The sequence below is a fragment of the Mytilus galloprovincialis genome, chromosome 5, assembly GCF_965363235.1.
Source record: "Mytilus galloprovincialis chromosome 5, xbMytGall1.hap1.1, whole genome shotgun sequence".
NCBI classification, from domain to species: domain Eukaryota; kingdom Metazoa; phylum Mollusca; class Bivalvia; order Mytilida; family Mytilidae; genus Mytilus; species Mytilus galloprovincialis.
In genome coordinates this window covers 65,624,507-65,652,100 of record NC_134842.1, presented here as the reverse complement: position 1 = coordinate 65,652,100, position 27,594 = coordinate 65,624,507, and the positions used below count along the sequence as shown (strand labels likewise).

The 27,594-nt window shown below is 32.1% G+C and overlaps 2 protein-coding genes across 2 annotated transcripts; one reads left to right on the top strand and one right to left on the bottom strand.

Moving 5' to 3' along the window:
- Nucleotides 1-2,434: 2,434 nt before the first annotated feature.
- On the bottom strand, nt 2,435-20,573 carry LOC143076270 (clathrin heavy chain 2-like). Its single transcript, XM_076252003.1, has 9 exons — nt 20,371-20,573; nt 17,663-17,773; nt 14,808-14,910; nt 14,211-14,363; nt 12,775-12,890; nt 11,322-11,486; nt 10,578-10,694; nt 9,501-9,674; nt 2,435-8,356 (listed from the first exon to the last, which is right to left on the bottom strand). Exons 1-9 carry the CDS (start codon nt 20,422-20,424, stop codon nt 8,252-8,254), a joined length of 1,098 nt encoding a protein of 365 aa, XP_076108118.1. The 5' UTR covers nt 20,425-20,573; the 3' UTR covers nt 2,435-8,251.
- A 21-nt stretch (nt 20,574-20,594) lies between these two features.
- LOC143076271 (ribosome maturation protein SBDS-like) lies at nt 20,595-27,097 on the top strand. The gene is made up of 6 exons (XM_076252004.1): nt 20,595-20,867; nt 22,011-22,140; nt 23,234-23,434; nt 25,239-25,323; nt 26,355-26,440; nt 26,909-27,097. Exons 1-6 carry the CDS (start codon nt 20,740-20,742, stop codon nt 27,032-27,034), a joined length of 756 nt encoding a protein of 251 aa, XP_076108119.1. The 5' UTR covers nt 20,595-20,739; the 3' UTR covers nt 27,035-27,097.
- Nucleotides 27,098-27,594: the final 497 nt, after the last annotated feature.

Genomic DNA, 27,594 nt, shown 5'->3' with positions numbered 1-27,594 from the left:
GTATGACATACAGTACCAGTTACACATCTTGCAATTATTGTTATAAAGGGACATAACTCATGAAAGGTAAAAGTTAACGTTACCAAATTTCATATTCGATCTGAGTTATGTAGTTCATGTAATAAGTGATGTGTATAAGTTTCATACTGTTGAGGTTGAGGCAAACTTAAGTTGGAGAACAAATTAAAAAATTCAGAAATTTTATCATTTGTATATAGGGCATAACTCCAGAATAGTAAAAGTGTGGTAAAAGTAACTTTTTTTCACTAAGCACTGTGAATTAGATTCATGCATATTTACTGTAAATATAACTAGAGGCTCTCAAGAGCCTGTGTCGCTCACCTTGGTCTATGTGCATATTAAACAATGGACACAGATAAATTCATGACAAAATTGTGTTTGGTGATGGTGATGTGTTTTTAGATCTTTATTTACTGAACATTCTTGTTGCTACAATTATCTTTATCTATAATGAACTTGGCCAAATAACTACAATGGAAAATATTTTCTAAAAATTTACAAAAATTTATGAAAATTGCTAACCAGGTGCTCCGCAGGGCGCAGCTTTATACGACCCCAGTGGTCGAACCCTAAACAGTTGGGGCAAATTTGGTCACAATATTCAAGCTTGATACTGATTGAATTTTGATTGTGATCAAATTTTTGACATAATATAGGTTTTTGCCACAAAATTAATGTGGTTCAAGATCTAACACATCTATTGCACAATATTGTGCAATTGAATATTTCTTATTGAAACTTTTCAAAATTTGAAATTTGAAAAATGTTGAAAAAAAAAAAAATCCCTTAAAAAAATGGTAAACTGAGATCCCCCCCCCCCCCCAATTTATTGAAACCCCCACCCTTGGAGCAATAACCCTTAAACTCAATCCCATGCTTTCCTTTGTAATATTGAACCTTGTAGTACGATTTCAGAGAGTTCCATACACTTAAACACAAGTTATTGTCATGATTGTTTGGAAACTAGAAACATGCTTCTTTTTGGCCCTTTTTGGCCCTTAATTCCTACATATTTTGGGAAATTAACCCAAAACTTAATCCCAGCCTCCCCTTTGTTATATGGTACATTGTGGTACAATTTCAGAGAGATCCATGCAATTACACACAAGGTATTGTCTGGAAACTAGAAAAATGCTTGTTTTGGCCCTTTTTTGGCCCTTAATTCCTAAACTTTGGCCCCATAACCCCTTAAATGAATCCAAACCTTCTACTTGTGATTTTAAACATTGCAGTATACTTTCAGAGCAATTGAAATACTGGTTAACAAGTTATTATCCTGAAACTAGAAAAATGCTTGTTTTGGCCCCTTTTGGGCCCCTAATTCCTAAACAGTTCGGACCATCATCCCAACCTTCCTGTTGTGGTATTGAACCTTCTGAAATTTTTTTTATTAAGATCTATTCACTTAAACTAAAGATATTATTCGGAAACCAAAGTGTCTTCGGACGACGATGCAGACGACAACATCATACCATTATACGACCCAAAATTTTTTTGGGGTCGTATAAAAATTGACTATAAAGGGCAATAACTCCTTAGTGGGTCAACTGACCAATTTGTTCATGTGACTCATTTGTAGATATTACTTTGCTGAACATTATTGCTGTTTACAGTTTATCTCTTTCTATAATAATATTCAAGATTATTACCAAAAGCTGCAAAATTTCCTTCAAATTACTAATTTCGGGGCAGCAACCAAACAACGGGTTGTCCGATTTGTCTGAAAATTTCATGGCAGATAGATCTTGACCTGGTAATCAGTTTTACCCCATGTCAAATTTGCTCTAAATGCTTTGGTTTCAGAGATATATGCCAAAATCTACATTTCACCCCTATGTTCTATTTTTAGACATGGCAGCCATCTTAGTTGGTTGACAACTGTCCACAAGAGACCAAAATGACAGGAATTGACAACTATAGGTGGCGAAGCATAAGGTCGCCACAAGATTTTGCCATCCAGTTCCACCTTTGTTTCTGCTTCTCCCCATACCGCATAGTAAGCTATAAAAGGCCCCGAAATGACTGTTATATCCATTTAGGTTGTTTTTTTGTAAGTCCACTGACAGAGATGAAAAGTGGAGAGATACTACCTTGGAAAAACTAACACCACCACATATGCATTTGGCTGTCTAAAGTCATGAACAGTCTTCTTTAATATCTTAATGTTTTGTTGTTATCTAAAAGAATTTGGCGTGGATTTTTATTGACCTATGTTAGGTTTCTATTGGATTTATTCTCAACCTTTGCAGACTCTTATATTCTATAGAGCTTTAAAAAATTGCATAGCCACTGGTTTATTTTTTTAAGACTATTGTTTGTTGCCCTCTAGATATTTTGGTTACTTGTGTTGTTGGGATGCTATCTCTTTGATATACACTTCAAATTTTTCTTTATTCATACAAAGAATAAACAATTTATTTAAGCTATGTTAGCACTTTATTTCAAAACAAAATATCAATAACAATACATCTCTATTCAAAAATGCTTAAATATCAACTAAAGAATACGATAAAATACTTCACTAAAATATTATAAAATTTACACCTGCCTGTTGTACCCGTCTTCTGTACAGATTAATTGTTATGCAAATGAATATCCTAGAAACAATCCCAAATTGTTCTATAAAATATTAAATGAAATTTGAGAGAGAAAAAGTGATAAAATGGAACACTATTTTAAGACATAAAACAACAGCAAAGTTTGTGAAAACGGACAACATTTCATTATCCACTATTTAACTTTTCTTTTGGAAAGGTGTCCCACCAAATTTCATTAAAACCTTTTTATTTCTAAGATTTTGTTTTCCCTAAGACAAAAGGTCCTTTGATATAAAAGTTATTTGGAAAAAATCATCACAATGTTCTCAACATATAATTACTAATAGAGTAAAATAAACATAGTCTCTCCTGTCATTTTGTAGAAATACCAGTTACTACAAAAATATACCCTAAGTATCACATAATATCCCTTATATACAATGTATCTTCAAAATATGGCTGACCATACCCTTAGTTCTAAATGAGAACTAGAAATAATTTGTGTTACATTTTTTTTTCAATGTCAAAAATAACCTCCCTAGTTCATTTTGTGCAAAAACTGCAATTTTTATGGTTTGATTCTTTGAATATTTTTAATAAAAAGCGTTTTTTTCATTAAATGCATTTTGTTGAACATGTTATCATAAGTGAACTCAAAAATGTAAAATTTTACAGATTATCAATTTGAGGTATAAGTTGAGTACAGTCAAAATACTAGTTTAAACATATTTATTTATAGTGGATTGGAAAACAAGTTTGCAACTTATATTAATCCCTTTCCACATTGCAGATGTGAGTGCTGCCTTATAGCAGCATTAGCCTGCTCTTTATTGAAAATCTACAAGGGTGTCTTTTACGTGCAAGAGATATGGCTCTATCTTAACATGTGTCAGCCATTTATCGCCCCCTTCTGATGGACTATCATCGTTTCCTCAAGACCATACTCATAAATGGTCTCAAGAGAGAGCCGAAAATTCAGTCCCTGAAATTTTCATCTCGGAACGGAAATCAAACCATGAACCTTTGTTAGTAGTCCAATGCACTAACCACTACACTTCAAAATACTGACAAACATACCACAGGGAAGTCATAATGTCTACTGCTTTTATAGGCAGAGATTAGAAAGTATTGATATACATTGTACTTAACTATCAATACACAAAATTTTTGTTTACAGAATGCAATCCTTTAAAAAAATATTGTCATGCGTTTTTCCAAAAGAACATTTTTTTCAGTTGCTTTTTCTGAAATATTGTAAATAATGAGTTTTTCGTGTTTGCATAACCAATATCATAATTGAGGCCATGGTCAGTCATACAGGCTGCACAAAAACAATTCTAAAACATTCATAACAATTAATAAATAACAGATATTCTCTTATAAATTTGTTAGTATTTGAGACAGACAAGTTAAAAAGCTGTGGCTATCAAAAGCAAAATGCTTTGTGAGTATAATATATGCAAAGCTATTCTGGCAATGAAGTTACATCAGATTACATAAGTAGAGAATTAATGATTTTGTATAGATTCAAAACAAAAGCTGCAAATCAAATATTGTTTGAAAGCAATTTACGTTCACTGAGAAAAATAAATAAATATTGAACATTGAAGAATAGAAAGATCCAATAAGGGAGCTACCATTTGATTTTTATGGGGGGGCTAGGATGAAAAATTTTGTCCTGCATTTTTTTTTAGCTGTAATCTCTGTCCTGCGTTTTTATTTTTCACTCTAATCAGTCCTGCCTTTTTTTTTTTAGTTTATCCTGACTTTTTTTTACCTAAATTGTTGTCCTGACTTTTTTTTTTGCAAGTGTCACATCCTGCCTTTTTTTTACTCGAAACTCCTGTCCTGCCTATTTTTTTCAAATTTCATCCTAGCCCCCCATAAAAATCAAATGGTAATCTCTAACAATGGTACAAAATTATACATCTTAAATGCCCAAAAAATCCTGTTTACACTGAATATATATGTTTGTTTACAGAGCTGATATGGAATTCTATTTTCGATGCTATCATGAATAACAATATGCACTGCAAATACATGTGTTACACACAATTTAATTACATATGCATAATTACTTAATATTTAGTCAGGGAGAGGACATGTTTTTCTATATATTGTTTATACATTGTAATACATATAAATAAAAACGTATGTATAAATTAAAGAAAAAACCTTTCTTGAAAATAATGACAAAATTTCAGTTTTTTTTGTGAGAGCATTGATCCCCTCAATGATCAAGAAATATATAATTAAATAGAAAAGCTACACATAGATCTTCCATCACAGTCTAATAAGATTTTCTCTATTACAAAGAAATAAAAAAAAATAACAATTCTAAATTCTTTGCCACAATCAAAACATTTTACAAATTTATACTTATATAAAACATGTTTTAACAAACAAGTATTTCCTATTCAGTTTAAAGACTATTATCGACTTCTCATGATTTTCATATACATGTAATGCTAACATAAAAGATATTAAGATTTTCTTTCAACTTTAAAAAAAAATTGAAATGGATTTGCAAGGATCATTTTGGAAATTGAGAAAATGAACATCTCAAATACTTGTAAATGCTACTGAGAATCTGAAAACATATGTTTATGATATCATAAAAAGTTGTCCAGATATTCTTTCCACTTTTAAAAACTGAAATGGATTTGAAAGGATCGTTTTGAACATCTATGATTTTTGTAAAATGCTATCAAGAATCTAGAAACATATTGTTTATGCTATCATAAAAAGTTTCCTAGATTTTCTTTCCACTTTTTAAAACTGAAATGGATTTGCAATGATCATTTTGGAAATGGAAAATGAAAATATCCCCTGCTTGTGAATGCTACTGAGACTATGAAAACATATTTTTTATGTTGACTCAAAAAGTTTTCTAGATTTTTTATTTTAACTTTTTGAATTGAAATGGATTTGCAAGGATCATTTTGTAAAATGTTAATGAACATCTTCACTGCTCTTGAATTCTAATGAAAACCTAGAGACAGTCTTATTATGAAATATTAAGAAAATAATATAAAACTAAATGGAAAAAAAATCTGAACTACAAAATAAATTCTTCAAAATGGGTATGAACACATATATGGTAATATGAATTTAAAAGCAATAAAATGTGACCTGTGAATAGACCCTTTGTAATGCTAATATTCACTATGATTATAAAACCTTTAAAACATTTTCTATGTAAAAAATTGACATCCCACATTACAAAATTACAAACAGGTGTCTTTGAAATATTTTTAATATAAATATGATTTAAATTTTTGTCTTGGTGTAAGACAGCTGCAATTTAAATTAGTTCCATTTTGGAAACTTAATTGAGACAGTAAAATAATAGATTGATGTTGGCAAGTATCAAATTCAGTATAGAGTTATACATTAATCATAAGCATTCAAACCCACTGTATATACCCTGAAATAATATCTGTGACAAAGATATATTACATAAACCCTATAATAAATCCATAATACTAGTTTAAAAGATAAAATATTTCACAAAGAAAAAAGGAGAAAAAAATAAAATGTGTAAATATTACTGTTTTCAATATTCTATTAATTTGTTATTTATCATTTTATATATCAAACTTACTTTAGTAGACTAGTTTAAAAGAATAAAATATTTCATAAACAAAAAAGAGATGAAAAAAAATGTGTAAAAAGGACTGTTATCATCATTTTACATATCAACCGTATTTTAGTAGAACAATACATTTCCATTTGAGTTTCTCAAAATTCAATTTTAAAACTTAAGCATAAAATGTAAAAACAAGAATGTGTCCCCAGTACACGAATGCCCCACTCGCACTATCATTTTCTATGTTCAGTGGACCGTGAAATTGGGGTAAACCCTCTAATTTGGCATTAAAATTAAAAAGATCATATCATAGGGAACATGTATACTAAGTTTGAAGTCGATTGGACTTCAACTTCATCAAAAACTACCTTGACCAAAAACTTTAACCTGAAGCGGAACAGACGGACGAACGGACGAACGAACGAACGGACGGACGGACACACAGACCAGAAAACATAATGCCCCTCTACTATCGTAGGTGGGGCATAAAAATAATATCCATTTCAGAACATTTACAGTAAAGCCCTATAATCAGACAATATCTCCTTTCAAATAAAATGAAGATTAAAGATCTTACAAAGAAAACAAAACAATACATACATAATAAATAACAATTCATACAAACAATAAATATGGCATTCTAATATCAAACAATAACAAACATAAGTATACAATAATACGCTATTGATTTGGCATATTTAGATCAGGGTTATTCCAGAAAAAAATGTATGGGGGGGGGGGGGGGGGGGGGTTGGAAGGCACATTGTATTAATAATACATGGGTGATTAGTATCAGAGCAACTTTTCACACTATAATGCACTATAATTCTCAATTACAATTGTCTGGGTGGTGGGTGCTGACAAAAACTGCCTTCCAACCCCTCCTTACATTTTTTTCTGGAATAGCCCTCATTTGATCTTACCTGCCAACCTTCTGACCTTAACACAGAATACTTATCTAAATTTAAAAGATATTTTTGGATGTTTTACAAAAAAAATAAGATGAGGTATCATTGCCAATGAGACAACTCTCCACAAGAGACAAAAATGATACCGAAATTAACAACTATAGGTCACTGTACAGCCTTCAACAATGAGCAAACCTCATACCTTTGAATATATAAATTAAAAGATGTATTATAATTGCCAATGAGACAACTCTCCACTACATACCAATTGACACAGAAATTAACAACTATAGGTCACAGTACGGCCTTCAACAATGAGCAAACCCCATACCTTTGAATATATAAATTAAAAGATGTATTATAATTGCCAATGAGACAACTCTCCACTACATACCAAATGACACAGAAATTAACAACTATAGGTCACAGTACAGCCTTCAACAATGAGCAAACCCCATACCTTTGAATATATAAAATAAAAGATGTATTATAATTGCCAATGAGACAACTCTCCACTACAGACCAAATGACATTGAAGTTAACAATAGTTCATTGTAAAACTGTCAACAATGAGTGTAACCCTTATAGCAGAGTCAGCTAGAATGAGCCCAGAAATTGCCAAAGAATTAGAGACTGATGTTAATTTGCATATATGACATGTCCTTGTCAAATGAAAGGTAACTTGAACTCCATCGGACAAAGACAGGAAATAGGCAGTTCAAAAGGGCACTATGAGAGTTAAATTCTGTGAAAGATTTATAAAACTCTGTTCAATGGTGCAGATACAAAAGTTGTATGACTTGACCAAGAGAGGGATAAAAGACACACGCCCCATCATAATAAGCCACCCCTTCCAAGTGTCTGTTTAAAATAATGATCTTTCAATGGTATATCTATACTTGGTGTATAAGATGTAAAAGTTGTACGACTTGACCAAGACAAACACCCATCATAATAAGCCACTCCTTCCAATCGCTTCGGAAAAATAGAGATCTTTCAATGGTATACCTATACTTGGTGCATAAGATGTAAAAGTTGTACGACTTGACCAAGCTTAAGACAAACACCCATCATAATAAGCCACTCCTTCCAATCGCTTTGGTAAAATAAAGATCTTTCAATGGTATATTTGAACATGGTGTATTATAAGATGTAAAAGGTTGGCAGGTAAATGAGATACTAATACAATGGTACTATTAACATGAGATAGCTTTTTCAAGTCTGTCAGCTTGGTTTGTTCTTTTTGCTTTGTCTCTGACATGTGACACAAGTCCTTCTTTCTTTATCTTTATTGTCATTACCTGTTAAAAATAAAAGAGACATGAGAAAAAAGATCAACAGGCATTGAAAATAAAGTACAGTAAATTCAAAAATTATTTATTATTACAAAAAATGGAACAGGGTTAGAATCGCAATCATTTAAACTCGCATTTTAAATGTTTTTGTATGAACTAAACAAGATTTTTCGCGATATTGCAAAAATTGAAATAGCATTTTAGTCTAAAATGACAAAATCACAATAATAAATGCATGCAATAATTTCTGAATTCACAGTATCAACTACGCATAGATTTTTTTTAATATGACATAGAAAATTATATACATATAATTAAGTTTTGAATGTCACACCTCTTCTAAATGGCTGAAAGCTTTTTGTCTACCAGCTCTTAGACATAATTTTGTCATGTGACCCTAACATTAACATTTTTTCATGATTTAATCCTAAAGAATGGAATTAAGAATTAAGTTATAAGGAATAACTATTAATTTTCTTGTCTATTCGTAATAACCTTAAAATGCATGTAATTCAGTATGCACCACATTTTTGTCCTTAATTCTTCATAGACAATTTTTTTTTACAGTCAATCTTTAATTAAACAAGATTTCAGCTTAGGTAATGTTTCATGGAATAAAGTGAACATCATCAAGATAACTGGAGAAAATATGTGTATTCATTTAATGAGTTTAGCCTTTTTCAACTGATTTTTATAGTTTGTTCTTATGTTGTACTGTTACACCACTGTCCCAGGTTAACAGGAGGGTTGGTATCCCGCTAACATGTTTAACCCTGCCACATTTTGTATGAATGTGCCTGTCCCAAGTCAGGAACCTGTAATTCAGTGGTTGTCACTTGTTGATGTTTTGCATATTTGTTATTGGTTCATTTTTTTTACATAAATCATGCCGTTAGTTTTCTCGTTTTTATTGTTTTACATTTGTCATTTTGGGGCCTTTTACAGGCGATTTTGGGAATGGGCTTTGCTCATTGTTGGAGGTCATACTGTGACCTTTAGTTGTTAATTTCTGTGTCATTTTGGTGTCTTGTGGAGAGTTGTCTCATTGGCAATCATACCACATCTTTTTTTATATTGACTCATTCTAAATATTATTGACTTGAGATATGACTTACAAACAATGAGGAATATTGTTTCCAAAGTAACTTACCTGGCCTCCCCTAGTAACACCCATAATTCCTTGTGTATCCGTGTTGAGGGTTGATGTAAACATGATAAAGTTGGAGATTTTATTACAACACAGACACGCTGCTGTCTCCATATCCGAGAGGTAGAGGTAGCCGTATTTAGTAATGGTGAACAATAAACCGTACTTCTCTGAAACCTGAAAAATAAAAATTCAAATTACTCAATTTTACTTTCTATGCGTAGCTTAAAGGTTAAAGTTTTGGTTAAGGTAGGTCGCCATGCAATCAAGGTCCCATCAACTTGAAACTTGTTACACACATCTAAATAATGTGTAGCTTTTAAATCAAATGTTGAATTATTGTCTGTATTAAAGCCTTTTTCACAATTCACTGAATAGGAAAATGATACCGCAAGTTGGACATGATGTCCCCTGGACGAATATTCTTATTTATCATAATCTACAATATAAAGATGTATAAAAATACATTAGTTACTGTAATTTTGAAATTATTGTGATCTTTGAAGAAAGGATACTTATGTGAGATTTAGTATTGCGATTTCAAAAAAAATTTACATACATTTATATGCATCAACTATTAGGATGCAAGTTCTTATAGCGATACTAAACCTGTTGCATTATTCACAGTGATAAAAACCACTCAATAATTTGTTAATTTACAGCTACCACATAAAATTGAGAATGGAAATGGGGAATGCGTCAAAGAGACAAAAACCCGACCAAATAAAAAACAACAGCAGAGGGTTACCAACAAGTCTTCAATGTAGCGAGAAATTCCCGCACCCGGAGGCGTCCTTCAGCTAGCCCCTAAACAAATATATACTAGTCCAGTGATAATGAACGCCATACTAATTTCCAAATTGTACACAAGAAACTAAAATTAAAATAATACAAGACTATCAAAGGCCAGAGGCTCCTGACTTGGGACAGGCACAAAAATGCGGCGGGGTTAAACATGTTTGTTAGATCTCAACCCTCCCCCTATACCTCTAACCAATGTAGAAAAGTAAACGCATAACAATACGCACATTAAAATTCAGTTCAAGAGAAGTCCGAGACATGTATTGTTTAAAGACTTACATGGAGTGAAACAGGGAAGTCATAAGTATCAGCACCATCATAAAATTGCACATGATCATAATTATTTCTGGGAGCAAAATTTCCTTGCTTGTATGGACCAAGTTCTATTACATGGATCTGAAAATATATATCAAGCAATTCAAAATTAAAATTTTGACAATTTGCCAGGTGTATGTGCACAATGCAAATTAACTAAGTAATTAAATACAAGAAGTTTCATATAGACATTCACTAAACATATTTTGGGGTCCTTTATAGCTTACTGTTCGGTATGACCAAAGGCTGCGTGTTGAAGACCATACTTTGACCTATAATGTTTTATCTTTTACAAATTGTGTCTTGGATGGAGAGTTGTCTCATGGGCGAACACTCATACCACATCTTCTTATATCTGTTGATTATTAAACTTTAAAATAGGAGGGACAAAAGATACCAGAAGGAAAGTAAAAGTCATAGATTGAAAATAAACTGACAACGCCATGGCTAAAAATAAAAAGACATACAGACAAATAATAGTACAGAAGACAAAACATAAAAAACTAAAGACTAAGCAACACGAACCCCACCAAAAACTGGGGTGATCTCAGGTGCTTTGGAAGGGTAAGCAGAGCCTGCTCCACAATGTTCAATAAAATGAGCATGAGGGGTATCTTCTTTATTTATAAAGGTATACATATTTTACAAGCTGCAAATCTGACAAATTCTGCTCTCAAAAGGGCTACTAAGTAATGTATATAACTTTACCTTTCCTATATCCACAGCATCTCTGGTGGCAGCACATAGTACTGTTGATGGTAGTGGATTGTCATTATACTGGTAATTAGTAAAACATACAGCATGGGCTGTTATACACTGAGTAATGTCCTCGTCTACATAGTAAAGCTGTGTTAAACCTGATATCTTCTCCTCCTGAAAAGGTCAAATACACTTACTAATATATATTTGTGGTAAAGTAAGGTGTGGGATACCAAAAAGACATTCAAACTCAAAATTGAAAATAAACTGACTATGCGGTATGGGCTTTGCTCATTGTTGAAGGCCGTACAGAGTCCTATAGTTGTTAATGTCTGTGTCATTTTGGTCTCTTGTGGACAGTTGTCTCATTGGCAATCATACCTCATCTTCTTTTTTATATGACAATATCATGGCTAAAAAGACCAGTACATTTAATAGAATATTAAAGACCGATCAACATAAACCCAACCAAAATCTGGGAGGGATCTTAGGTGCTCTGGAATGGTAGGCAGATCTTGCTGCACATGGTGCATGGTCAATTCAATTAGCTAATGGATAAAAACTACAAGCTATATGAAATTAGTTAAAAAAATGAAATTCTAAGTATTTTCTATTTGTCATGTTCTATAAGATACTGTGAAAGAGAGCAGATTAAAGACCATCAAAGGTGTTAATTAGGCCATAAACATGTCACCTAAAGAAAACAGTTACAGAAATGTTATAAACATATCTTGAATGGTAAAATAAAACTATTAAGATTCAAGATTCAATAGTTTATTAAAGTCTCAAAAGCAAGACAAGCATGAAATTATTATTGCCCATCCGTACGATAATTTTGAGGATATAAAATGAACACTTTATTATAGCATATCAATACCAGAAATTTGAATTTCATCGGTCAAAAATATATTTTTTTATGAGAATTAAAAGACCAAAAGTTGCACAGTTAAGATTTTATAGATTAAATGGGTATAATCATGCCTGCAGTTATAGTTCATAGTGTGTTTGCCCTGTGACTTTCAAAATTATGTCTTGATTTTGACAACTGTTGTTTAATTCCGTTGGAAACTTAAATTCGTTGATAAGGTCATCCACGAAAGCTACAAAAATTGGTTCCCCTCGAATAAAAGTACTTTCACAGTAATTGAAAATTTTAAAAGTTTACGTTAAAAATATGCTTTCAGTTTATGTTGAAACATTCTGGTAACACCTGTATATGGTGTAATTATTTCCCCTTTGATAGGATATTCCAGGGACTAGTGTTGTATTATGACTTTATAAGGGTAACTGCTTACAAGGTCTATAACCTATTGAACTTAGGGTTCTTAAACTTCAGGTAAAGTGGAAGTAATCTATTCTAAACTTTTGTTGTCTTTACTCCTATCTTTAATCTCAAAACAGAAAGTGAATGTAATACTAGAAAAAACTGCTTGGCATAGTTAACAAATCATGCATTACGTACCTCAGGCATCAGACCAGTCATGGCCAGCCATTTTAAACTGGGATCTGCCTTGTAACTTATTATTTCTGTAAATTCTAATCGGTGATGTCTTAAAAATACTTTTTCAGGAGCACAATCTGAAAATAGAATTTTATTTAATCAATATACATTATACAAGATCAGTTTTATGCAATACTAGGAACCATACATGTCAACCTCTGACAATGGGAAATCATGTCATGACATGACATGATATGTCAAAAAGCGTGTGAAAACGCGTGACGTAGATGCGGACTTATTAATACTTACAAATTTGTGAATATAAAAAACAATACATATTCTACTGTGAACTTTTATTGTATTAAGCAGTGGTCTGTTATGTTGCTTTTAAAGCACCACCACTAGCTATAGGCATATATTCAAAACAACTGCCAGTTTTAAGTTTAGTTACATTTATTTGATAATAGCACACAATACAAATGTCAAGTTCTGATCAGAATTCAGTGTCAATTTCTTTATAATTGAAAAGGCTCTCCCACAGTAGGAAATGATATTTGACTGAATTAGCTTCATCAAGATTTGAAAGAATGTCATAATGTTGGTTTTTTTGGCAATGCAAAATGTCATCTATTATCTCTGCCATTGTTCCCATTGCTATTGCCTGGTAAAAACTGGGTAGTTCATCAGACGAAAGCTGGTACTATGAGAGCTGATCCAACAGTTCTGTGATATTTTTATCCCCATGGCCTGTAGAAATCTGTTTGTCCATATAGAAAAATAAACAATACGGCAGCCAACAATTACTTCGCATTTTTCGGTATTTATTGCCGAATAAGGAAAAAACCCGAGAATAGCGATATCACTAACGACCAAAAAATGAAAAGAACGAAAAAGCGTGTAATTGCGTGTAAAGTGGTGAAAAGCGTGTACACGCCATGTGACAAAATCCTCGCGTGTAAACCGTTGAAAAAGCGTGTATTACACGCGAATATCATGTCACTTGACATGTATGCTAGGAACTGTTAGCAAATGCTTAATATGATAACAATAGAAGTGGCAAACTCATATTCATGTGCTTGCTAAAATTATAGCTTCCTCGAATATCCTTTATATCTTTAAAGCAGAACTTTAAAAAATTGATTGGCCCATCACAAACATCACATGTTTTAATTTAATTTATGATTGTACCTCATGTAACTTGTTGTTTCTGATTTATTTTTGTTTTGGTGTGTTATTATCTTGTTCAAGTTTCCACTTCAGTGGTCTTGTGGCAGCCTGTTTGTCTCAAGTGTGAGAAATCAAATCATGAGGTTGGAACCCCGACGAGTCAAACAAAAGACTTTAAAATTGTCATTTGATGCTTCAACCATAAAGTCGGGTGTTGGTTGTTGGTGTGCTTTCTTGTGTTGTCCATAATTTTTGATAATTTTTGTTATGTAAAATACATTATAACATACCTTCCCATATTGGCCAATGATATACCAGGGTTTCTGTAACCATAGCAATGACCTCTGTGTTCAGCCATGTCCAGTATACAACAGGATCATGCAGTTTTGTTTTACTTATTAACTGTTTGGTATTAAAATTGAATACTTCAAATCGTATCCCAGCTGCAATTAGAAAATACAATCAACTTATGATCATGTTCATTTTAAAAGAATATCTACATTACGGCACAGATCTACATATTTTAGGAATCCATTTTCACTGAACTAGTAAACTTTTTTTGTTTAAGGGCCACCTGAAGCCCCTTCAAGGTGTAGGATTTTTTGAAGTGCTGAAGACCCATTGGTGGCTATGGCCTGTTTTCTGCTCATTGGTCGGGCTGTCCCTTTGACCCATTCACCATTGCTGTTCTCAATTCTATTGTGATATCAGTTTATACTGTGGAAGTAGAATCATATAGAGCTTTAATCTTGAATCCTGAAAAATCTATATATCCCAGGGTTCACCATAAAAGGAAAGTCAAGGGTAGTAAAAAAATTCTTAAAAACAAAGCAGAAATACAAATTCAGGATGAGATACTTCAAATCATGATCTATTACTATGGTTACCTTTTAATGCTATGATAGGTTCCGTGGGGTTGATTTGTACTGAGTCTGCTGTGGTCTGTCCTACATACGATATACTGCCCTCCTTAGGATTCAATACTGTCACCTGGAAATGTAATTAGTATTGTCAGTGTTTGATATTTTTAAGTGGGTTGTACACATGTGGTGATTTGTCAGAAAACACCATTGATGGTGATTTTTTACCTTGAATGCTGTTGATTATAGGTGATTTACTCTGAAATTTATTTTTGGAAATTCCATGACAATACATGGCACTCATGACAGGGTGATAACTCAGTGTATTCTGTGAATAAATTAATTTTTCTGGGTACCAGTTTTTCCTATCCCATATAAAGGTTAGTGAAAATTGGGCATTATCATGATAATTTGGGTTCAAAAGATAATATCTAGAAACCAAACTTTTGCCAAAATTCTATCCATCAATAGAATCATCACATGTATTTTGTATGCTATGGGGAATTATCAAGTCCAATTTGGTAGATACTTGTCCATGTTGTTTTATGGTCAAAACAATTTACTGATTCAGAAACTGAAACGTTGAAGTCCAAATGTTTGGATGGCTTTCATCTATTAAGCCGAATTTGACCTAATGCCAACTCTAATGCCTAATGCTTAAAATCTGACACTATAAAAGGCTGTCACCTGATCAGTTTTTGAAAGTATACTATTTTTGAAAATATTGCATGAGCATACAAATTTTAATAGACCCCTTGAAAGAGTTTCACACATGACATATGGTTTATGTGTTTTTTTTAAGGTCACTAAATAGTTAAGCATATCAACTGTGAGAAAGAAAAAAAATATGTACAATGTAAACTTATTCATTCATAATAAACATGACCATAAAACCCTTAATCCAGATTAATAATTTTGATAAACAAAGTTGTACAGTAATAGTAACAAAGGAATGCTTGTATATAAGAGAGTGTCAGACTTATAATATTAAAGAATATTTGCTTTTAAAATGAAAAGATAACAACAATTAAGCACAGTGAAATATGGGAAAAAATGAAAGATATTCTGATTGAAATTACCCTGTTAACTATTTTACTATCAAGAAATTCAAAATATTTTTCTAGAATTTTAATTTGAAATGTTAAGGTTTATTTTTTTACACTAAAAACTTTAACAAAGAAAGAGTTGGCAAGCAAATTGTGTTAATGCATTATGTCTAGATACAAGGGTAACAAAATATTAAGTAAAAGATGAAAACATTAGTAGCAAATCTTAATAATTTATATAAAAAGAACAGATACAACAGATTTTACTGTATTTCTAAAAACAACAGATTTTACTGTAATTTTATAGAGAAAAATTAAAATAATCACAATAGGATGTTGACAATAAACGTAGAAAAATAAACCTTCCCATGTTATTACATACAGGAAATAGTTAGTCGACCACTGCAGCGATGATAATCAAATTATCTCAATTTTCCCTTTATTTGAGAAACCACTGCACTTTTGTCCTTGATGATTTAATAGTCTGACAAAATTGTTTTTATGTTGATCATGTTGATGAGATAGATATTTTATTTTCTCTCAATATCACTAATGGCTAAATTCTATTTAATGATTCTTATAAGGTATATCGAGGATGTACATTTGTAAAAAAAAAAAGTGTAACAACGTTTTTTTTTTAAATTAATTGCTCTTCATATTAGTTTTTTTTACATGTGTAACTTAGCTTATTTAAATGTCAATAGTTGGGGGAAAGAGCAAAAGCAGTACATTTTTGATGATTATAATGTTAACCCTGCCATGTGAACTTAAAGACAAATTGATGAAAAAAATGTCACTTAATCTAGACCATATATCATATACCTTCAGGTTCAATATTTTAACTAGATATATGAAGATGTGGTATGAGTGCCAATGAGACAACTCTCCATCGAAATAACAATTTATAAACGTAAACCATTATAGGTCAAGGTACCGCCTTCAACACGGAGCCTTAGCTCACATCGAACAACAAGCTTATGATAAAGGGCCCCCAAATTACTAGTGTAAAACCATTCAAACTGGAAAACCAACGATCTAATCTATATAAACTGTCTTCTTTTTTTAATGAAATAATAGTGGTTAATAACCTTTTTATGAACAAAAGTACTCCTAGAATATCATACATGTAGATATCTTATACAACGTAATGGTTTGTCCAGGATAAAATTATGAACTAAATATAGTGACCCATTATTAAGTGTATTGAGTATGTACAAAAATGATGTCCATATGCATGTATATAAAACTATTATGACAATAGGATGCATTATATGAACATGATGAAGTATATCTTTAAGTGATACATAATGTAACAAGATAGTCCAATTGAAAATTACACTTCTCACATTAAATTGATGCACTAATGAATTACACATTTCGTACATGTACATTGTAGTTTTAGAGAGGAATAAAAAATATTTTAGGCACTGAATTGATAAAACTTTCTATATATTTCATTGGTACATTTCAATGTTTAGCTTATTATGCATGCGGATGGGACATGTACAGGTCATCCATTTAAATTGTAAACTCAAATCAATTTCAGCAACTTTAAAAAAAAGTTATACTTATTTTATAAATTGCTTCATATAAAACATGATAAAACATGTAAAATAAAGGTATCTGAATCTGAGTGAGAGAAAAATAAACCACCCAAAATAAAAAAAAAAACTATTTCAGGAAACTCAACTTAATAAATTATTTCACCATTTGGTGTGGTGATTACATATTATATTTAAAGTGGGAATACATGTCATCCCTTATAAATATAAACTCTTCAATTTTAAATAAATTAACTTCAAAATTGTGAAAATTTAACTACAATTTTTGTTTTACCATAGACGAAGAATCCTCCTTGTTGCAGTGTCGAATGGCTATCCATCGATCTGACGTCATAGTCACTCTGTTCCATGTTACTTGGTCAGGAGGTATCCCAATGTTTGACAGCTAAAAAATATTTAGTTATGTGAATTCATCTATTTTTGTGGGTACCAATTTTCGTAGTTGGAGGAAAAGTTAAACTAGCTTGTATGGATAGATATTCAATTTTGTGGTTTTGCAATAGCAGAAAAGTCTGCATGCATTTAGCTAGCCTATAGATGCAAGGATTTGTACTATGAAAAATTTGTAATTCGTTGAAGATTTACCTGTACCCACCAAATCTAGGAAAATTGGTATCCAATGAAAAATAATGAATTCACAGTATTTAATAAGATTTTGAATTATAGAATATATGGGTACGTTTCAGAGTAATCCTGTACATATACTAAGATTTTCTTAAAGAAGTTTATAGTGAAAGGAGTTCAAGATTTGAATCATGGAAAAATCAAAATTTTAAATTGTAAGTGCTTTCTAACATGTTCTAACAAATTCATATTTACATGTACATGTATGTAGGAAAAAGTTACACTTAATTTCAAAATTTGTTAATTAATAATGATATAGATTTCCAGGTGCTCCACAGGGCGCAGCTTTAAACGACCTCAGAGGTCGAATCCTGAACAGTTGGGGCAAGTATGGACACAACATTCAAGCTTGATAGATACAGCTCTGAATTGGGATTGTGATTAAACAGATGACACAGCATAAGTTTCTGAAACGGTGACGGCGTGGGTTTTGCTCATTGTTGAAGGCCATACTGTTACCTAAAACATGTATAGTTGTTAATTTTCTTTTAATTTTTGAAAGGTAGCTAAGTCAACAGATATAAACAATTCACCAGTGTTTCATAAATTTTTGTAATAGTGTTAATCACGTTAATGAGTGATTGTCCAAAAACTGGAAAATCTCCCCTTTTTAAGCATAAAAACTCATAACACGGAAATGTAAAATTTGAAATTTATAAAAATCGAAAGGGAGCGTACGTCAATCATTTTTTGTCAATAGATATAAACAATTCACCAAAGTTTCATTAAACATGTTAAAGTTGAAGGAAGCATTTTTGAGTTATTGTCCGAAAACTGGCAAATCCTCCTTTTTCTAAGGATAAAACTTCATAACATGGAAATGAAATATCTAAAATTTATAAAAATCGAAAGGGAGCTTACGTCAATTGATATTAACAATTCAACAATGTTTCATTTAAGTTGATGGAAGCGTTTTTAAGTAATTGTCCGAAGTGTGGACGACGAACGGACAACGGTATACCATAATATGTCCCATCTTAGACGGGCATATAAAAATCGGAGAGGTCTATTTCGTGAGTTACATTTACATAATAGACTGATATTCTTGTGCAACATGTTTGCATTTTATTTAATTCATATGCTTTGTTCATGAAGTTAATTATTCTCTTTCATTTCTTATATATATATTTATGTTTGAAAAAATTGATAAACTGACAACATCTGACAAATTTGTGTCAAATTCTACAGTTAGAACAACTAAAATAGACATCCACTTTCCATTGGTCGGTGGGAATAACATGTACGTTTCTCGTAAACGCCAGAGTGCTGTCCTGATTGATAATGATAACGATGAAGCAACACCATGGCTGCCTGAGAGGCCAATATTTTTAAATGTGATCTATTTTTGGTAAAATTGGGGAATTCAGTGCGAACAAATGACGAAATATGTGCATTCATGATTAGAAGGAGGTCAAGACCACTTAACTCAACTGTGCAGTGTTATCACTGAGTAATCTTTGTGAAATTTTTATCATATAACATTTTTTTTTCACTCGCCAAATTGAACAACCAAGATCATGAAGATGATGTTTTTAATTGTCATAATTCAGCATTAAATTACTTGCCCCCGGCAATAGGACATCCCTTAGTGTCTGAGACCCTGTGAAAACGTTTTCCACTTATATTTAAGGAATGTTGACAAAGAAGAACTAAAAACATGTAAATTATGACTGTACATATGAGCTAGTGCATAATATGGGGACGAAGTCCCCAATAACAGTAGAAAATTCAATAAAAAAAATAATTCGGGAAAATTTCCCGAATTTTTCATTGTACTAATGAACTCAAAATCGTTCAATTTTTTTTATGTCATGTTTTGAAATCCCGGACCTGCGCAGAAATGTACAATGTACTTCCTTTTTCCGGTCTCGTTTGTATGAAACTTTGAGTAAAATATATATTTATCAGTCTAGTATAAAATAGGAAGGAACGCGCAATACCAATTTCATTTTTAATAATTACTTCATATGAAAAAACGTTACTTGATGATAGCGTTTCTTTGTTTACATTGCATATGACGTCATAATTTAAATAACGTCACAATTAAATCCCTAACAACAGAACCAAAATCGGAAACGTTACGGTATTTCCGTTTCTTTTTTTTTAAACAAATATTTAAGTTACAAAAAAATAATTCATACAGACTTCGTCCCCATTTACAGGTAATGCCTGCCTCATATTATTTATTTATTCTTAGCCATGTAGTTATATCAGTTTTTTATCACATGCTATTGTTTCATGCAAATGGTTAACAGGTTAAGGCTCCCTCTCTCTATCTGTGTATGAAACAAGGGCCTGTGAGCAAGTGTGTGACAGTGTCACTGTTTACTCATAAAATACTGTGTCTAAAAATTATACCTGTATCAACTCATGAATAGATACTGGAGGTGTATTGTTGTTGTTGTTAGTCATTGTCAATCCACCATTATCGAAAAAATATAAACAAGATCCTTAACGAAATATGTGTTATCTCCTACATAGTTACATCTTTATCCTCAGCAACTTGTAATCCCTGATTCATCAACTGTCAATCATTTTCATTTGCGCACCTGCAGAGGAACTCTTTTGCGTTGAATTCACAAACGGTACAAAAAACAATAACTTCCGGTATTGCTGACAAGCATGTAAATGCTCATATTTGGCAATTTTTGGAAAAAGTTTAGTTCTTCGACGTGTCTTGACAGTTGCAATTAAAATCTTTGATCAGTCAAATTTCTAGATTGGAGAATGGCTGTTTTTCAGCCGACAGGACAGAAAAGATTGACCAATGTTGCAGTGGTGCGGATGAAAAAGGGAGGAAAAAGATTTGAAATAGCATGTTATCCAAACAAAGTATTGTCATGGAGAAATAAAGTGTAAGGCTTAATTTTGAATAGTCATTTGATAGAAATCTGTGATTGATTTTAATTGCTTATAAAAAATTACCAAATGTCCCCCCCTTTTTATACTTCAGCTATCCATCCATGTCCAGTGCTCAATATTTAAACAAGAATCCATGATAGCTTTCCCAACTATCAAAAGCCCCAGTCCAATTTGCCCCAAATTTTTACCAGCTAGCCCCACTTTCTACTAACTCACCCCTCTCTCATGAAGAACATGTAAACCAATTCGCCCCACTTATGAATGTAGTAATGCCCTTTGATGTTGGTCTAATTGGGGTCTAAGAGTGACATGGGATTACTGAATTTTTGTAAGCGTGACATGGGAAAGTCAAATTATGGTGCTGTGAAAACGTGAAATAAAGTCTAGTGGGAAATCACAAAAAAATGAGAATTTCTTACGTGCATAATTATATAGTGTAAGGGGGATATGGAAATCTGACAAAACAGTAAGCAGGATCAGGGATCAAAACCCCCCAATGATTTGATGTCAGGCGTCAAATGATCATTATCGGCTTCTGTTTGCATCATAAATTGGTTAAAATTTTATTGTGATTAGTCGAAATATTTTGATCATGATTCATCAGAGGTCTCAAATATTGAAATAGATATCGTTACTGTCATTTTTGGTGGATTTTTTATTGTTTATAAGAAAGTACATTTACATGAGCATGATGAGGCATCAAAAATTAACATGATTAACATTAACGTTATTCAGCGAAAATTTTTACTGTAATCAACCTGAAGGTACATGTACCTCCATCATTTTTTGTCCATGAATATACCCTCACTTATGAAATATAGTTAAACCCCAATTATTTAAGGCCTACACAAATGTATCAGCTGGCCCCAATACTGAAAAGTAGTTGAATGCTGATGAATGAAAATTATGAAGGTCTGCCAACTGGCCCTATTTGAACATATCTATACATGCTATATGCATCTCAAGTATATAAACATGGCTTGTATAAGTATTACCCCTGACTGTCAGATGTGGTTGTAATTCACACATGTCAATGCATGGTTTTTGCCTACTTAGAAATATGCAATTAAAAATAATAAATATCATGAATATAGGATCACCAAAATATATATACATAATACATATTTCAATTTCAGTGAAACAGACATTGATGAAGTTTTACAGACCCATACAGTGTTCACTAATGTTTCTAAGGGAGAAGTTGCTAAGTCTGATATACTGAAGAAAGCTTTCAGCAATGATAACCAACCAGAAATATGCCTACAGGTACCTATTGTAGATACAGCCAATTTCCAATACACCTTTCTTATTAACCTTCATTAGAAATGCTTAAACAAAAAAAAACCCATAATATTTAAAAGCTGAGACTAAACAGGATACCTTTTAGACATTATGTTATGCTCTAGGTCATTTGTAGGTCAAAAGTTACAGTAAGTTCAAATTGTTATGAACATGTGTACTTAATTTCAAAAGATGTGACCATGACTGCATTGTAAACTACCTTTAACCAAAACTTGACCTTTCAATGCAATGAACTAATACATCATTATTACATTTCTTGTTTGGTGAACTGCAAAATTTAGAAAAATCCCTGATTTTTCTTTTGCTGAAATAATGTGCTACCTCAAATAAGCTTCAAATTGTAAATACTGAAATACAATTGGAATGACATATTTGGAATACATTTGTAGTTTGGACATGGGGAATATATATGACAAAGAGACAACAACCTGACCAAAGCGCAGAAAACAGCTGAAGGCCACCAATGGGTTTTTAAGCAGTGAGAAAATCCCTCACCCAGAGCTGGGTTTCAGCAGGCCCAAAATAAAAATGTGAACTAGTTCAGTGAAAAAAAGGATGTCATATTAAATTCCACAACATGTAAATGAACTAAAATAAAAAAAACACAAATGATTAAGACCAGAGGCTCCTGACTTGGACCAGGCGCAAAAATGTGACAGGGTGAAACATGTTTTGTGAGATCTCAACCCTTCACTGCATACATGTTTTAAAGGGTTACAATACATGTTACAAGAATAACTATCATTTTATATGTGATTATTAAAATTTTGTTGATTCCATATACAAGAAATATGAAAGAAAAGATAACAAGAAAAAGCAAATTTGTCAAAGAAAGTCAATTATGTGGTTACCTTGTTGAAGGAACTTTAATACAAAAGTGGTACTGTGTAGAATACATCTTTCATATATCTTGAAAATGAATAAGATAATGATAGGAGCTGACATTTCTCATTTTAACTTGTTGTTTCAGCTATAAAAGATATTGATTCATTTGCTGTAAAAACAATCCGAACTATGTAAAGCACTATGAAATGATAACAGTAATGCTCTATTTCAGATTTTAGCAAAAGGGGAGTTACAAGTATCTGAAAAAGAAAGGCATGCCCAGTTAGAATCAATGTTTAGAGACATTGCTACAACAGTAGCAGATAAATGTGTTAATCCTGACACGAATAGACCGTATACAGTCACACTGATAGAAGGTGCCATGAAAGATTTACATTTCTCAGTCAAACCCACCAAAAGTACAAAACAGCAGGTAGGTGATGATGATGACACTCCAGGGAGATAACTCTGAAAAAATCAGCTCTATGTTTTAATCACATTCTATTGTTTAAAAGGAAATTTTATGCTTCTCAACTGCTATATATCAAATGAAATTTTTCCAATAAAGTGTGTGGTTCCTTTTTTTTTTGTAATATTTATATTTTTGTCAAAGGTCATATTAAATATTTGGTCACAATTTTATGAAAATTTAACCAGCCAGATAAATTTTATTCAAGGTTTTGTTTACCGCCTTAAATGTTTATATTAATGCATTTGAAAATCATACAAATATTTGGGAGTGTCTCCTGTTGAGGTACCTGGTAAAGGGAATTAGGTGTTATCGTCGACTGTCTTTCCACCCACCATCTTTTTGTTCTTCTGTTTGTATGACCTAATTTTGTTTCTGGACACACTCTAACTTTAGTTTGCTGCATGCACATTTTTATGGAATTCATATGTACTGCTAAAACCAAAACTTCCAGCAGAGTTTGAATTTTGGCTATAAATTACTGTTCTGGAGTGTATTCCCCTTTTTTATATGGAAAAATGCTAACTCTCCTCAGACACAGTCTTTTTTTTTCATAAGTAAATTACAAGGACTTTTTGAACGTTTGAAAATGAAATTGATGAAAACAGGAAACAAAATTTCTTTTGGTCCACACGCCTAGGTCTAAAACATATTGACCTGTTGTCCAATGATTGTGTAAAAATGATGATAAGGACATCTTTTGAATTCTTAGGGAACTATGTCAGTTATCATTTTTATATGACTGCCAAAATATTTTTGGAATCGTATAATGGTATGATGTCGTCATATCGTCTGTGTTGTCATATCGTCTGTGTCGTCATCTACGTCGTCTGAAGACACATTTGGTGTTCAGACAATAACTTTAGTTTACGTGAATGGATCTCTTTGAAATTTAATAAGAAGGTTCAATACCCCTAAAGGAAGGCTGGGATTGATTTTTGGATAATGAACCCTACCGTTAAGCCCAAAAGCGGCCAAAACAAGCATTTTCTACTTTCAGGATAATAACTTGTGTATGAGTATTTCAATTGCTCTGCAATTTTACCACTATGTTTATTACCACAAGTCGAAGGGTTGGATTCATTTTTGGGGGTTATGGTGCCAACAGTTTAGGAGTTAAGGGCCAAAAAGGGGCCAAAAACAAGCATTTCTGTAGGTTCTGTACAATAACTTGTGTGGAAGTTTGTGGATTTCTCTGACATTATACCACAAAGTTCCAAATCAAAAAAGGAAGGTTGGGATTGAGTTTTTGGGCTACTGCCCCATCATACATAATGGAATTAGGGGCCAAAAAAGGGCTAAAATCAAGCATTTTTCTAGTTTCTTTACAATAACTTGTGTTTAAGTGTTTGGATCTCTCTGAAATTGTACTACAAGGTTCCACATATTACAATGGAACGGCTGAGATCAAGTTTGGGCTAATTGCTCCAAGGAGGAATTCAAAAAGTTTGGGGGGTTCCAATTTTTTAAAGAGTCTCAAATTTCAAATTTTTGAAAAGTTTCAAGAAGAAATCTTTCATTGCACAGTATTGCACAATAGATTTGTAAGATCTTCACATTTGTTTTGTGTCAGAAACCTAAATTATGTCAAAAATTTTATCACAATCCAAATTTAGAGCTGTATCAAGCTTGAATTTTGTGGCCATACTTGCCCCAACTGTTCAGGGTTTGACCTATGGAGTCGTATAAAGCTGTTGACTTTCGACTTTTGCTTTATATATATTATATTTTTTTTTTCTTTTACAGTTTTTTTTATTTGTCTTTTCAGGCATTAGAAGTCATTAAGCAATTAACAGAAACCGAAACCATCAAAATACAAAAGGCTTTCATGAGGCTGAAAATTACAGTGCCAGGTAATTTATGATGAGTTCACACATAATTCGAATTTAATTCGCATTAACTAATTCGAATTAGTTTAATTCGCATTCAAAATGTTTTACGTCCTAACGTCAATTCTAATTCAAATTGCAATGCGTGTTTTTGCTGTATAATTTTAATTTGTATTGACAAAAACGTATTTCTAATGTGAATTGGACAATTTGAATTAAAAAAGAAAAGTGTATGAACGAGATTAGGGAATTTGATTCGCATTCAATTCGAATTTAATGTACGTGTGAACAAGGCACTAGATAAAAAATAATTGCAATATATGTGTTTCTAAACAGTTAAGGGGTACACTACACTTTGCATTAAATAGGTTTGGTTCTCTAAATTTTGAATATGGTTGAACAATTGATCAAATTAACATTTATATGTCATAGCTCTGTATTGAGGTATATCAGGACCCTCTCTTGTAGTCTTTTGCTTCTGATTTGCTCCTGAAAACATGACATGTTCAATTTTCACATTGTTCCATTAAATGCATGGTTCAATTTTTGCTATTTGATTGTTTATCTAATATTATAAATATGTTACACATTTTTCAGTGAGGGGCCTTCATGGTTAAGTGGTCTTATGTAGTAAAACACTGTATACAATGTATCTAGCCCGTCAAATGTTGTCTCTTCAAATCCTGCATGTAGCAGGTGAGCTCTACCCTAGTCTTAATTGACTAGGATTGTCAGTTTCCAAACGAAGGTCATGGTTCTCTGTTGATACACCTGCTTCCTTCACCAATAAAAACTGATCGCCTCGAAAAAGCACAAAAGTGCTGGAAGTGGAGTTAAATTCCATTCAATCAATCAATTTTCAATGATGTGGAATAATGCAAAGATAACAATATAAATAGTAAAAGAAATGACCTAATTGTGTACCTAACATCTCATTTTGTCATACAAAGAAGCAGCTCTAATCTCCAACCCCATGGGGACAATATCCAACCATATGTGCCCTAGTAATTAGGCTAGTCCAAACAAATATTTATCATCTTTCAAATATTTTTTAGCCAAAGATGGAAAAAAAGTTAGGGAGAAAATAAGAAAAATTGCAAAGAAAATTGAGTCTGATGATTTTGATGGTGACTTGGAAATGGTAAGTGTTTCAAACTGTTTATACTGTGGATTCATTATCATTCGTTAGATATTATTTTTTTCGTGGGTTTCTTGGGTAAAGGTGAAGCACAGATTCAAATGTTCAATGGATAACATGTTTTAATAGACTTTGAATACAGAGATTGGCAAAAACACGAAAATTGGTACCCACAAAAATAAATTAATCCACATTATTACAGAATGATTTGTTGTTCATTTAAAAATAACGAATGCCAATGAGACAACTATCCTTCAAAGGTCAAATGGAGTGTAGTAAACAATTATAGGCAATCATACAGCCTTCAACATTGAGAAAACATGTTGTATAGTTGGCTTTAAATGTTGTGATTTTGTTATCTATCATATTTCTGTTAGGACTTTCAAATGAAAATTTTTTAACAAGTAAAGTTATGTTTTATAACCATGAAATTAGACCTACAGGTATTATAACTACTGTATGTATTTATAGGTCATATTGGTTGACCCTGGTTGTTTTCGGGAAATAGATGAGCTTGTGAGACATGATACAAAGGGCAAAGGTCAGCTAGAAGTAATAAGTTTGAAAGATGTGGAAGAGGGAGATGAAATGATGTGAACTGCAATATTCAACCATTGTATTATTATTATTAAATATATACAAAATAAATATATACATATACATACTGTTGAATTTTTATATGAAATAAGGGAAAGTACATAAATAAGGGAAAGTACATTTCCCATCGATTATACTGTGTTTTACACAATTAAATTGGTAAGAAGAAATCTTTGTACACAAAAGCATGTTTTTCATTGACACAATCTCTTTTTATTTATATGAGGGTGTATAGATGGGGTTACAGAATAGAGAATAATGGACAAAAAATATAAAGAATACAAAAATGGAGGACCCCCATCCAGACCCTCAGATATGATAATGCATACCACGTTTTTTTTTTAAAAGATTTCTCTTTTAAACATCAAAGCTTCTTTCTATATTGATGTTGTGAATTTGACCTTTTTGTTCTATTAGCCTCATTTTCTCACTGAAAATAATCTGGTTTGATTTCACCTACTTTATTGTTGGCAACTTTATTGAAATACATCTTGCTTTCAAATTTGTGAAAACAGGTAACAAAATTGCTACTTTGTATTAAATTGTGTAGCTGAAACTAG

Excerpts from the sequence above, each read along its gene's own strand:
- LOC143076271 (XM_076252004.1), top strand. The coding sequence starts at position 20,740 with ATGGCTGTTTTTCAGCCGACAGGACAGAAAAGATTGACCAATGTTGCA. Across the intron at positions 22,141-23,233 it reads AACCAGAAATATGCCTACAG|ATTTTAGCAAAAGGGGAGTT; the intron begins GTACCTATTGTA and ends GCTCTATTTCAG. Across the intron at positions 25,324-26,354 it reads GCTGAAAATTACAGTGCCAG|CCAAAGATGGAAAAAAAGTT; the intron begins GTAATTTATGAT and ends AATATTTTTTAG.
- LOC143076270 (XM_076252003.1), bottom strand. The coding sequence starts at position 20,424 with ATGACTAACAACAACAACAATACACCTCCAGTATCTATTCATGAGTTG. Across the intron at positions 14,911-17,662 it reads AGGAGGATTCTTCGTCTATG|GTGACAGTATTGAATCCTAA; the intron begins GTAAAACAAAAA and ends TTACATTTCCAG. Across the intron at positions 8,357-9,500 it reads GTGTTACTAGGGGAGGCCAG|GTAATGACAATAAAGATAAA; the intron begins GTAAGTTACTTT and ends TATTTTTAACAG.